Source organism: Salvelinus namaycush, chromosome 18 (assembly GCF_016432855.1).
Source record: "Salvelinus namaycush isolate Seneca chromosome 18, SaNama_1.0, whole genome shotgun sequence".
Classification (NCBI taxonomy): domain Eukaryota; kingdom Metazoa; phylum Chordata; class Actinopteri; order Salmoniformes; family Salmonidae; genus Salvelinus; species Salvelinus namaycush.
In genome coordinates, this window is record NC_052324.1 from 2080079 (window position 1) to 2092316 (window position 12238).

Sequence of the window (12238 nt, forward strand, 5' to 3'; positions counted from 1 at the left end):
CTACTAGTGGAACGTGATACCGCAATGCCGCGCACGACAAACTGAGCATTCATTTTCCAGAATCAATGTTCATTGATACTCCCATTTTAGTAGTGATTGCTCTGCGATCAATTTGAATATTTGAGACATAAAAAGGGTATCGTTAGAAATGTTAACGTGTCCTCTATTACAGTACAATTATGTCTCAATGTGTTTCCGTGTCCATATGATCGATTTTGTGGGACCAAAGCTCAAATGCATATAGCGAGTTGAAACCTCTTGTCAGAGAGGAATTAGTGATCTCTCAGCTTTGTTGTAAGTGGCAGGGGGAGGGGCTTGGTATGCGTGTGTGTGTAAACAGAGAGGAAGAGGCGAAGGGAGAGTTTTCGCTTTCGCCAAAATCGGTCCTCCAAAAAACATTGCGGTTCTATGGTCTTATTTTGGACCTAAGCTTGTCGCCTGCCTTCGCGAAAACGACTCCACTTTGTCAGGGCGGAGACATGAGCATTTCGTCATTATATCCAGATCTCTGGTGTAAATGGGAAGGCACACAGCACAGGAGTGAAGGAGACGAGACCAGAAAGACATGAGAACAAGCCGACATAAACGCTCATAAAATCAAAAAATATTCTTGTGATAACAGGCATTTGGAATATTGCGCAAAAACATACATTCGAATGTATCTAATTAATTCGATATATCGCCCAGCCCTATCCCCCACTTAACGGTGTAGAGACAAATGTTCATTTTAAAGTTAATTTCCTGCAATTCTACACATTGTTCCATGGGGCAGAGAGAAAATGTTGCAGTTTAACAACACATTTCCAGCAATTCTACCCATTTTGCCATAGGGTGGAGAGAAATCTTTTCAGTTTGAATGCCATGTTAATATGATATCTGAGTGAGAATGACTAACAAAATCAAATGGGGGCCCCCTGGAAGTCAGGGCCCCTGGGCAAATGCCTTGTGTGCCCGGTCAGTATTCGACCATGATTACGACCATGATTACTAGATAGCTGGCTAGACTAGCTACCAATCTAAAATTGTTAGCTGACATGGCTAATTGAGTGACTGTCAGTGACTGACATAAGAAGTTAAAAACTGCTGATGCACAACCACATTTTGAAATTGCACCTGGTGTATTCTATTATTTCTCTCATTAGTAAATTGAGACCCTGACTGAGTTCCTAAAAATAAATATATATATGGCTAAAATGGGTATCGTTTTATATATATATATATATATATAGATATATACACACACACACGCACACACATATACATACACACACACACTACCAGTAAAAAGTTTGGACACACCTACTCATTCAAGGGTTTTTCTTTATTTTTACTATTTTCTACATTGTAGAATAATAGTGAAGACATCAAAACTATGAAATAACGCATATGGAATCATGCAATAACCAAAAAAGTGTTAAACAAATCCAAATATATTATATATATTTGAGATTCTTCAAAGTAGCCACCGTTTGCCTTGATGACAGCTTTGCACACTCTTGGAATTCTCTCAACCAGCTTTTCTCTCAACCAGCAGGTAGTCACCTGGAATGCATTTCAATTAACCTTGACCTTCAATTAACCTTAAGCCTTGTTAAAAGTAAATTTATGAAATTTCTTTAATTCTTAATGCGTTTGAGCCAACCAGTTGTGTTGTGACAAGGTAGGGGTGGTATACAGAAGATAGCCCTATTTGGTAAAATACCAAGTTCATATTATGGCAAGATCAAATAAGAAAAGAGAAACGACAGGCCATCATTACTTTAAGACATGAAGGCCAATCAATCCGGAAAATTTCAAGAACTTTGAAAGTTTCTTCAAGTGCAGTCACAAAAACCCTCAAGTCCATTGGTCTGATGAGCACAAATTTGCAATTTTTGGTTCCAACCGCTGTGTCTTTGTGAGACGCAGAGTAGGTGAACGGATGATCTCCGCATGTGTGGTTCCCACTGTAAAGCATGGATGAGGAGGTGTGATGGCGTGGGGGTGATTTGCTGGTGACACTGTCATTTATTTAGAATTCAAGGCACACTTAACCAGCACGGCTACCACAGCATTCTGCAGCGATACGCCATCCCATCTGGTTTGCGCTTAGTGGGACTATCATTTGTTTTTCAAAAGGACAATGACCCAAAACATACCTCCAGGCTGTGTAAGGGCTATTTGACCAAGGAGAGTGATGGAGTGCTGCATCAGATGACCTGGGCTCCACAAACACCCGACCTCAACACAATTGAGATGGTTTGAGATGAGTTGGACCGCAGAGTGAAGGAAAAGCAGCCAACAAATGCTCAGCATGTGGGAACTCCTTCAAGACTGTTGGTAAAGCATTCCAGGTGAAGCTGCTTGAGAGAATGCCAAGAGTGTACAAAGCTGTCATCAAGGCAAAGGGTGAAGGGCAAAGTGTTGAAGAATCTCAAATATAAAATATATTTTGATTTATTTAACACTTTTTTTGTTACTACATGATTCCATATGTGTTATTTCATAGTTTTGATGTCTTCACTATTATTTTATAATGTAGAAAATAGTAAAAATAAAGAAATGAGTAGGTGTGAATGAGTAGGTGTGTCGAAACTTTAGACTGGTACTGTATTATATATATATACATACATACACTGTCTTTCTATAAACTTCTGAAGCAGCATTCTTTTTGTCTCTCTGTCTGTCCGTCCATCCGTTAGACAGGATGGACTTCATCTCATCCCAGTATACAAGTGGAGAAGAGAACTGATTTAGATGGGTTGCTGTTCAATCACTAAAACCCCTAGAAACAGATGTGCTGAGCAGAGGAAAGGTGCATTGTGGGTAGCGTGTGTGGAGCACCTGATTCTTTTGAAAATCTCTATGGGGCCCCTTTTCTATGGTATTCAATCTCCCATCTCTCTCACACACCCCCACACAGCTCAGTGTTAGGTCAGGAAGGATCTAGAAAAGGCCCCTTCTCTCCCTTGACCCTGTAAAAAATATGACCTCTGTGTGTACATGGGGAGGTACACTGTGTTGTGAGTGTGTGAGACATTCACATTCTCATGCACACAGAGGTCCACATCCAGACCCAGACCCCCATTCCTCCAGGGCCAGTGGTGGAGCAGTCTCCTGAGCCTGGGTGAGTCCAGTGATGGGGTAGGATGGGTCTGGTCTAGGCTTAGAAGATTTCAGAGCACGTACTCCAGTCCTGACTGTCCTTAGCCTCCCAGTATCCACCCTTGTACACAAAGGTTGTCTCCCCAGTGATGGCGTTCTTCCTCTTGTGGAACCACTGTGGCTGGAAGCCCTCATACTCTCGACCTGGGGAAGAGACACAAGCGTCACTCAAATGAAGGGCTCAGGGAGTTATTCTGTATGGTTTACTGTCACTCCCACACATTAGACACCTCTATGTCTGTTTCTCTGGCTCTGAAACAGTACAGGCATAGTAGGGCCAAGTCAAGTCTGAATGAAAGGGGCATATGGCAGCAGGACCGGATCATAGTCTGGACCAGTGGATACAAGGGAGAAGCAGTCAGCATGCAGACCCCATACAAAGGACGCCTTCCAGGTCATCTTTATTGCAGTCATGATTATCAGCTTTTTTCCATCTTCGTAACTTTGCAAAATTGTGAAGCTTTTTGTGCAAAAATGATGCAGAAGAGCTAATCCATGCTTTCGTCACTTCTAGATTAGACTACTGCAATGCTCTACTCTCCAGCTACCCGGATAAAGCACTAAATAAACTTCAGTTAGTGCTAAAAACGGCTGCTAGAATCTTGACTAGAACCCCAACATTTGATCATATTACTCCAGTGCTAACCTCGCTACACTGGCTTCCTGTTAAGGCTAGGGCTGATTTCCAGGTTTTTACTGCTAACCTACAAAGCATTACATGGACTTGCTCCTACCTATCTCTCCGATTTGGTCCTGCCGTACATACAGTTGAAGTCGGAAGTTTACATACACTTTAGCCAAATACATTTAAACTCAGTTATTCACAACTCCTGACATTTAATCCTAGTAAAAACTCCCTGTCTTAAGTCAGTTAGGATCACCACTTTATTTTAAGAATGTGAAATGTCAGAATAATAGTAGAGAGAACTATTTATTTCAGCTTTTATTTCTTTCATCACATTCCCAGTGGGTCAGAAGTTTACATACACTCAATTAGTATTTGGTAGCATTGCCTTTAAATTGTTTAACTTGGGTCAAACGTTTCAGGTAGCCTTCCACAAGCTTCCCACAATAAATTGGGTGAATTCTGGCCCATTCCTCCTGACAGAGCTGGTGTAACTGAGTCAGGTTTGTAGGCCTCCTTAATCACACACGCATTTTCACTTTTGCCCACAAATCTTCTATAGGATTGAGGTCAGGTCTTTGTGATGGCCACTCCAATACCTTGACTTTGTTGTCCTTAAGCCATTTTGCCACAACTTTGGAAGTATGCTTGGGGTCATTGTCCATTTGGAAGACCCATTTGCGACCAAGCTTTAACTTCCTGACTGATGTCTTGAGATGTTGCTTCAATATATCCACATCATTTTCAATTCCTCCTGATGCCATCTATTTTGTGAAGTGCACCAGTCCCTCCTGCAGCAAAGCACCCTCACAACATGATACTGCCACCCCCGGGGTTAATGGTTGGGATGGTGTTCTTCGGCTTGCAAGCCTCCCCCTTTTTCCTCCAAGCATAACGATGGTCATTATGGCCAAACAGTTCTATTTTTGTTTCATCAGACCAGAGGACATTTCTCTAAAAAGTATGATCTTTGTCCCTATGTGCAGTTGCAAACCGTAGTCTGGCTATTTTATGGCGGTTTGGAGCAGTGGCTTCTTCCTTGCTGAGCGGCATTTCAGGTTATGTTGATATAGGAGTCGTTTTACTGTGGATACAGATACTTTGTACCCGTTTCCTCCAGCATCTTCACAAGGTCCTTTGCTGCTGTTCTGGGATTGATTTGCACTTTTCACACCAAAGTAAGTTAATCTCTAGGAGACAGAATGCGTCTCCTTCCTGAGCGGTATGGCGGCTGCGTGATCCCATGGTGTTTATACCTGCGCACTATTGTTTGTACAGATGAATGTGGTACGTTCAGGCATTTGGAAATTGCTCCCAAGGATGAATCAGACTTGTGGAGATCTACAATTTTTTCTGGGGTCTTGGCTGATTTCTTTTGATTTTCCCATGATGTCAAGCAAAGAGGCACTGAGTTTGAAGGTAGGCCTTGAAATACATCCACAGGTACACCTCCAATTGACTCAAATGATGTCAATTAGTCTATCAGAAGCTTCTAAAGCCATGACATCATTTTCTGGATTTTTCCACGCTGTTTAAAGGCACAGTCAACTTCTTGTCTGTAAACTTCTGACCCACTGGAATTGTGATAGTGAATTATAAATGAAATAATCTGTCTGTAAACAATTGTTGGAAAAATTACTTGTGTCATGCACAAAGTATATGTCCTAACCGACTTGCCAAAACTATAGTTTGTTAACAAGAAATTTGTGGAGTGGTTGAAAAATGAGTTTAAATGATTCAAACTAAGTGTATGTAAACTTCTGACTTCAACTGTACCTACACGTACGCTACGGTCACAAGACGCAGGCCTCCTTATTGTCCCTAGAATGTCTAAGCAAACAGCTGGTGGCAGGGCTTTCTCCTATAGAGCTACATTTTTATGGAATGGTCTGCCTACCCATGTGAGAGACGCAAACTCGTTCTCAACCTTTAAGTCTTTATTGAAGACTCATCTCTTCAGTAGGTCCTATGATTGAGTGTAGTCTGGCCCAGGGGTGTGAAGGTGAATGCCAAGGCACTGGAGCGACGAACTGCCCTTGCTGTCTCTGCCTGGCCACCTCCCCTCTCGCCACTGGGATTCTCTGCCTCTGACCCTACTACGGGGGCTGAGTCACTGGCTTACTAGTGCTCTTTGTTGCCGTCCCTATGAGGAGTGCGTCAGTTGAGTGGGTTGAGTCACAGACATGATCTTCCTGTCTGGTTTTGCGCCCCCCCTCGGGCTCGTATAGTAGAGGAGATCTTCCTGGGCTATGCTCAGCCTTGTCTCAGGGTAGTGAGTTGGTGGTCTGTTGATATCCCTCTAGTGGTGTGGGGGCTGTGCTTTGGCAAAGTAGGTGGGGTTATATCCTGCCTGGTCGGCCCTGTCCGGGGGTATCGTTAAATGGGGCCAGTGTCCCCCAACCTCAACTGTCTCAGCCTCCAGTATCTTTGCTGCAATAGTCTATGTGCCGGGGGGCTAGGGTCAGTCTGTTATATCTGGTGTAATTCTCCTGTCTTATCTGGTGTCCTGTGTGAATTTAAGTATGCTCCCCCTAATTCTCTCTCTCTCCCCCCTGGAGGACCAAAGCCCTTGGACCATGCCTCAGGACTACCTGGCCTGATGACTCCTGGCTGTCCCCAGTCCACCTGGTTCTGCTGCTGCTCCAGTTTAAATTGTTCTGCCTACCACTCCTGCTGTCTCGACCTCTGAATGCTTGGCTATGAAAAGCCAACTGACATTTACTCCTTAGATACTGACCTGTTGCACCCTCTACAACCACTGGGATTATTATTTGACCCTGCTGGTCATCTATGAACGTTTGAACATCTTGAACAACAACCTGGTCTTAATGGCCATGTCCTGTTATAATCTCCCCTACGCACAGCCAGAAGAGGACTGGCCACCCCTCAGAGCCTGGTTCCTCTGTAGGTTTCTTCCTAGGTTCCTGCCTTTCTAGAGAGTTTTTCCTAGCAACTGTGCTTCTACATCTGCATTGCTTGCTGTTTGGGGTTTTAGGCTGGGTTTCTGTATAAGCACTTCCTGACATCTGCTGATGTAAAAAGGGCTTTATAAATACATTTGATTTGATTTAATCTGAGATGTGCAGCGTGACTGCAAAAAAAACAACCTGGAACGCTGTCATAACCACAAAGCAGTGGCATAAAGTAACTAAGTAAAAAATACTTTGAAGTAGTACTTAAGTTGTTTTTTGGGGGATCTGTACTTTACTATTTGACAACTTTAACTCCACTACATTCCTAAAGAAAATATGTACTTCTTACTCCCATACATTTTCCCTGATGCCTGAAAGTACTTGTTACATTTAGAATCCTCAGGCAGGACAGCAATATGGTCCAATTCACACACCATCAATATAACGCCTTGTCATCCCTACTGCCTCTGACCTGGTGGACTAAACACAAATACTGTGTTTGTAAATTATGTCTGAGAGTTGGACTGTGCCCCTGGCTCTCTTTAAAAAAAAAATTTTTTTTAAAGAGACAATCGTGCCATCTAGTTTGCGGAAAATAAGGAATTTGATGTCTAGCTTTTACTTTTACTCATTTATGAAAATGGAGTACTTTTTCCACCGCTATACTTAAGTACATTTTAAACCAGATACTATTAGACTTTTACTCAAGTAGTATATTACTGGGTGACATTCACTTTTACTTGAGTCATTTTCTATTAAGGTACACTACAAAAAGTATGTGGACACTTGCTCGATGAACATCTCATTCCAAAATCATTAATATAGAGTTGGTCCCCCCTTTTCTGCTATAACAGCCTCCACTCTTCTGGGAAGGCTTTCCACTAGATGTTGGAACATTGCGGCAGAGACTTGCTTCCATTCAGCCCCAAGAGCATTAGTGAGGTCGGGCACTGATGTTCGGCGATTAGGCCTGGCTCGCAGTCGGCGTTCGAATTCATCCCAGAGGTGTTCAATGCGGTTAAGGTAAGGGCTCTGTGCAGGCCAGTCAAGTTCTTCCACACCGATCTCATCAAACCATTTCCATATGACCTCGCTTTGTGCATGGGGGCACTGTCATGTATGCCATTGTATGTCAAAGTATGTCATTGTATGCTGTAACATTAAGATTTCCCTTCACTGGAACTAAGGGGCCTAGCCCGAACCATGAAAAACAGCCCCAGACCAATATTCCTCCTCCACCAAACCTTACAGTTGGTACTATGCATTGGGGCAGGTAGCGTTCTCCTGGTATCCGCCAAATCCAGTTTTGTCCGTCGGACTGCCAGATGGTGAAGCGTGATTCATCACTCCAGAAAACGCATTTCCACTGCTCCAGAGTCCAATGGCGGCGCTTTACACCACTCCAGCCGACGCTAGAGTGGTGAGTGTTGCAACCGAGGACAGACGATTTTTACGCGCTACACACTTTAGCACTCGCCAGTCCCGTTCCATGAGCTTGTGTGGCCTACAACTTCGCGGCTGAGTCGTTGTTGCTCCTAGACTTTTTCACATCACAATAACAGCACTTACAGTTGACCGGGGCAGCTCTAGCAGGGTAGAAATTTTACGAATTGACTTGTTGGAAAGGTGGCATCCTATGACGGTGCCACGTTGAAAGTCACTGAGCTCTCCAGTAAGGTCATTCTACTGTCAGTGTTTGTCTATGGAGATTGCATGGCTGTGTGCTCTATTTTATACACCTGTCAACAACGGTGTGGCTGAAATAGCCAAATCCACAAATTTGAAGGGGTGTCCACATACTTTGTATATATAGTGTATCTTTACTTTTACTCAAGTATGAAAATTGGGTACTTTTTCCACCACAAAGGAGAGGGTCAACACAAAAAATATGGGGGTGGGGGAGGGTGATGCACAACAGGGGGACGCAAGGCCACCCCCACTCACCAGAGTCATCATAATCACACTCTGACCACCAACAGAGGGAGGAAAAGAGAGACGTGTCATGGGTACATCAAATACACCCCACAATAGGTCACAGTGCTACACAGTGTTGGATTTAACAATGTTACCAGGATTAGAAGTGTCTGTTGTGTCCTCTCTCTACAATCTCCCCCTAGTAGCCTCCAGTAGCTCTTCACTTCAATCCTAATCTGTTCTTTTCCTCTACTTGATCTGTCATTACCCCTCCATTTGCCGTGAGGCTCACTCCAGGTAATACTGTTATTCTCATAATCATTTACATAAAGGTCATGGGACCTGGAGGAATGATTCAAAGTTATGTGACTGAAAAAATACCTTTATAGAAATCCCTCAATCATTCCAGCCCTACTTCTGGAATGTCTGAAGTGTCCTCTCTCCCCACTTCTCCACCCAGCCCCTTTCTATCAGTCTTTTTCTTTATCAACTCTCCCTTTACCTTTCTCTCCACCTTGCCCACTTTCTCTGTGTGTCTTACCGTTGTCCAGTGCGTCTGTGGCCTCTGCCTCTCTCCTCCGCCTCACAGCTCTCTGTTTCTCCTCTAATCTCTGTTTCTCAGAGTTGGCCTCATCCCATCTCCCTGCCTCCATCAGCCTCTGGTCCGGTCTCAGCCGGCTGTCCGTCAGCCCCACCCCATCCTCCGGCTCATTCAACGTCAGCGCCAGCGAGGAGAAGAAGTACATGTTCTCAGCGTTATCCCTGACGGAGGGAGAGAGAGAGAACAGGAATAGGGAGGAAGTGGGGGAGTTGCTCTGTAATGTAGTATTCTTTACAAGTCAGTGTTTTTGTGTAAGGTGCATCATAGGCTTAGTGCGTGATCTGTGTTACTGTATAAACTGTTGTGCTGGGCAGTGCTTACGGGAGAGGGTATTTCTTCCACAGTAGTTTGGGGGACAGGGTCTGGTAGACAGTCTTCTGCTTGCCCTCGGAGCCGCTGCCCCCTTTGCTGCTCTGGACGATCTTGGAGCTCTCGATCTTATCGTCCCACGTGCCAGACAGGATGTAGTGGGCCTGCCCTCCACTGTCTGACACCACCCCTGTCACCTGGACAACACACACACACAGATAGAGGAGAGGGGGGTGAGGAAATGTATCAACCCTTATGTAGAAAATAATACAATAAACCTCTATAGTTTATCATAAACAACTATTATGAAAGAATAGTCCATTCAAAAATTATACATTTGCTTGTACTACCCAGCAGGGGGCAGCACACAACAATGTGACAGCCGAGCCTACGAGCTCATCATGCCACAGTCAGGTTTCAGCCAGGGCTAATTAGAGGGTGATGGTGGTAACATGTACCTTGCGTGGGACATCCCTGGAGAAATAGCTGTAGGGGGAGAACTTGAGCTGGCACGTCTCCTTGGTCCTGTGGTTGACTATCTCAATGTCCCCTGACTACCCATTGACAGTGGGAGGGATAGAGAAAGAGAGGGGAGAAGCGAGGGCAGAATGGGATGGCAGACAGAATGAAAGGGGAGGAATGGATAGTAGAGAGAATTGCTGGTAAGCATCAATAGCAATCATGTATATTGCATACATAAACAACTGATGAGTCATCATCAGAGTTCAGAAGGAGAGAAAGAACCACTAACATCTCAACATTCCACAGCTGCATCAGAACAGTGTCTGTACCATAGAGATCTTATTAAATTACAGCCATATTGGTCAGGGAGAAATCCAAACCAGTCTAATTGGAAAGAATGGCAGTAGAGGCATAATCCTGACTTTACTAATGCAGGAAAATAAAAGGCATGTGATATCTCAGAAATTGTGTTATAGAATTATTGTCAATCTAAAATAATATAGAATTATAAATCAAATTTATACAGGTTTTATACACATGTTTCAATTGTGCTATTGTATGATACAATGCCAGTACTTGTCTAAGTCCTATCACCAACAGAGTTCAGCCAGTGTATGGCTGTGGATTTATTGGGTTGTTTGAATGGAAGCTAACAAACACAGTGAAGATACATTCTTCAAATTCATTATTTTACACAATATCTTATCACAGCACTGGGAAACCATGGTTGCCCATCTCCCTGACCAAAATGGCTGACCTTTATTCCATCGAAAAGGTTCATGTCCATTCTAGTGTTCTAATTCCTGATTCTATGGTCTGTACATTCAGTCAGCCTCAGTGATATCATTGGATTCTAGCATGAAGGTCTATATAATTGACACTAAGTTGTGCTATAGGGACTGATAATGAGAAGCTGTTTGTGAGTGGGCCATATTCTACCATATGATAGAGTTTATTCCCTGGCCCCCGTCTCCCTCCTCCTCCTCCAGTGAGGGACTGGTATGGTTTTTGTCACTAGCACTACACAGCCGATTCAAATAACCAACTCATCATCAAGCCTGGATGATTTGAATCAGCGGTGTGGTGCTACGGCAAACACCAAAACGTGCATCCAGGGGGGGCACCAGGACAGAGTTTGGGAAACTCTGGTATAGAGTACAGAGTAGTTCTACAGACAGACAGACAGTTACAGACTGTAATTGGGTCATCTCAGAGAGAGGGGAGGGCGTTACTCGAGATGAAAGGGGAAGAAACCCCTGGAGACAACAGGCAGGCTTATTCATGTGCTATGCTGTTCTGTTCTGATTGAACTCTGCCTCCACACAACACTCATTCCAGTGGCCTGGATTACATTACAGAGATAAAGAGACGGACACCTCTAACACACTGAGGGACTAAGTAGACCCCATGAAGTAGTTAGTAGACACACCTGGTCAATCCACAGCTTGCCCACGATGATGTTGTGCACGGTGGAGATTACCTTCCTCCACACATAGTGGTTCTCACTGGAGTGGAACTGCAGGTGAATGGCACCTGGGAAGAGGGGGAAGGGAGAAAAAAGGAGGGAACATTGAGATATAATTGAGAGATTGAGTGGTGGGGATGAAATGCAGTCACAGAAAGAGTGACAACAAAAATGAAATCGATATCTTTGCGTTCTCTCTTAGTGTTAGTACCAATGCATTACAGTGTAACAAGGCAACATTGGTTGTGGTTGATATTCTGTGGTTCTTATTTTTGGTCCTTTGTAAACAAGGTCAGTCCTACCTGCAGGGACTTGGCCTGGTAATGCAGGGGAGTAGCTGAGAGGAAGAGGCTGGGACTCTCATTGCACTCACACACTTAGTGCTTTAATCAATCAGATCCGCTTTGGCCAACATCTGCATAGCGGTTGCCATTGGTTGCAAGGAGTCGTATTATCAGAAACCCCATGCAGTCTTGTTAACAAATCAGAACAGTGGAATGTGAGATGTAATTTACACCTCCATTAGGATGATAGAAACCCTCATTATTTAGTTTCATGATTTTTACATTTGAGAAAAATTATTTCTATATAGCCTATTATTTCTAACGCGAGTGGGGCGGGTGTGGCTTCGTGACAACTATCGCAAGAGCAGCTGCTCACCGATTTGACAGCTCTTTCAACAATGCCAGAACATCCACTATGAAAGTGTGGGCTATCGTCAGTTAACGCTTGATCTGATTGAATCGAGGCCTTATACTCTGTTGTCACATATTACTTACTTACATCTCACTAGGCTCACAAACATT

General features: G+C 43.8%; 1 protein-coding gene across 1 annotated transcript in view; it reads right to left on the reverse strand.

The window, feature by feature from the left end:
- Window positions 1–2527: 2527 nt before the first annotated feature.
- The window catches only part of si:ch211-106a19.1 (uncharacterized protein LOC561797 homolog), an 80399-nt gene continuing 70688 nt past the window's right edge, over window positions 2528–12238 (reverse strand). The window contains exons 10-14 of the mRNA XM_039013083.1: window positions 11397–11500; window positions 9964–10059; window positions 9518–9702; window positions 9137–9357; window positions 2528–3288 (exon numbers count right to left, since the gene is read on the reverse strand). Of these exons, the coding sequence (XP_038869011.1) occupies window positions 3146–3288; window positions 9137–9357; window positions 9518–9702; window positions 9964–10059; window positions 11397–11500 (749 nt within the window). The 3' untranslated portion in view covers window positions 2528–3145. The remainder of the gene's footprint in view (window positions 3289–9136; window positions 9358–9517; window positions 9703–9963; window positions 10060–11396; window positions 11501–12238) is intronic.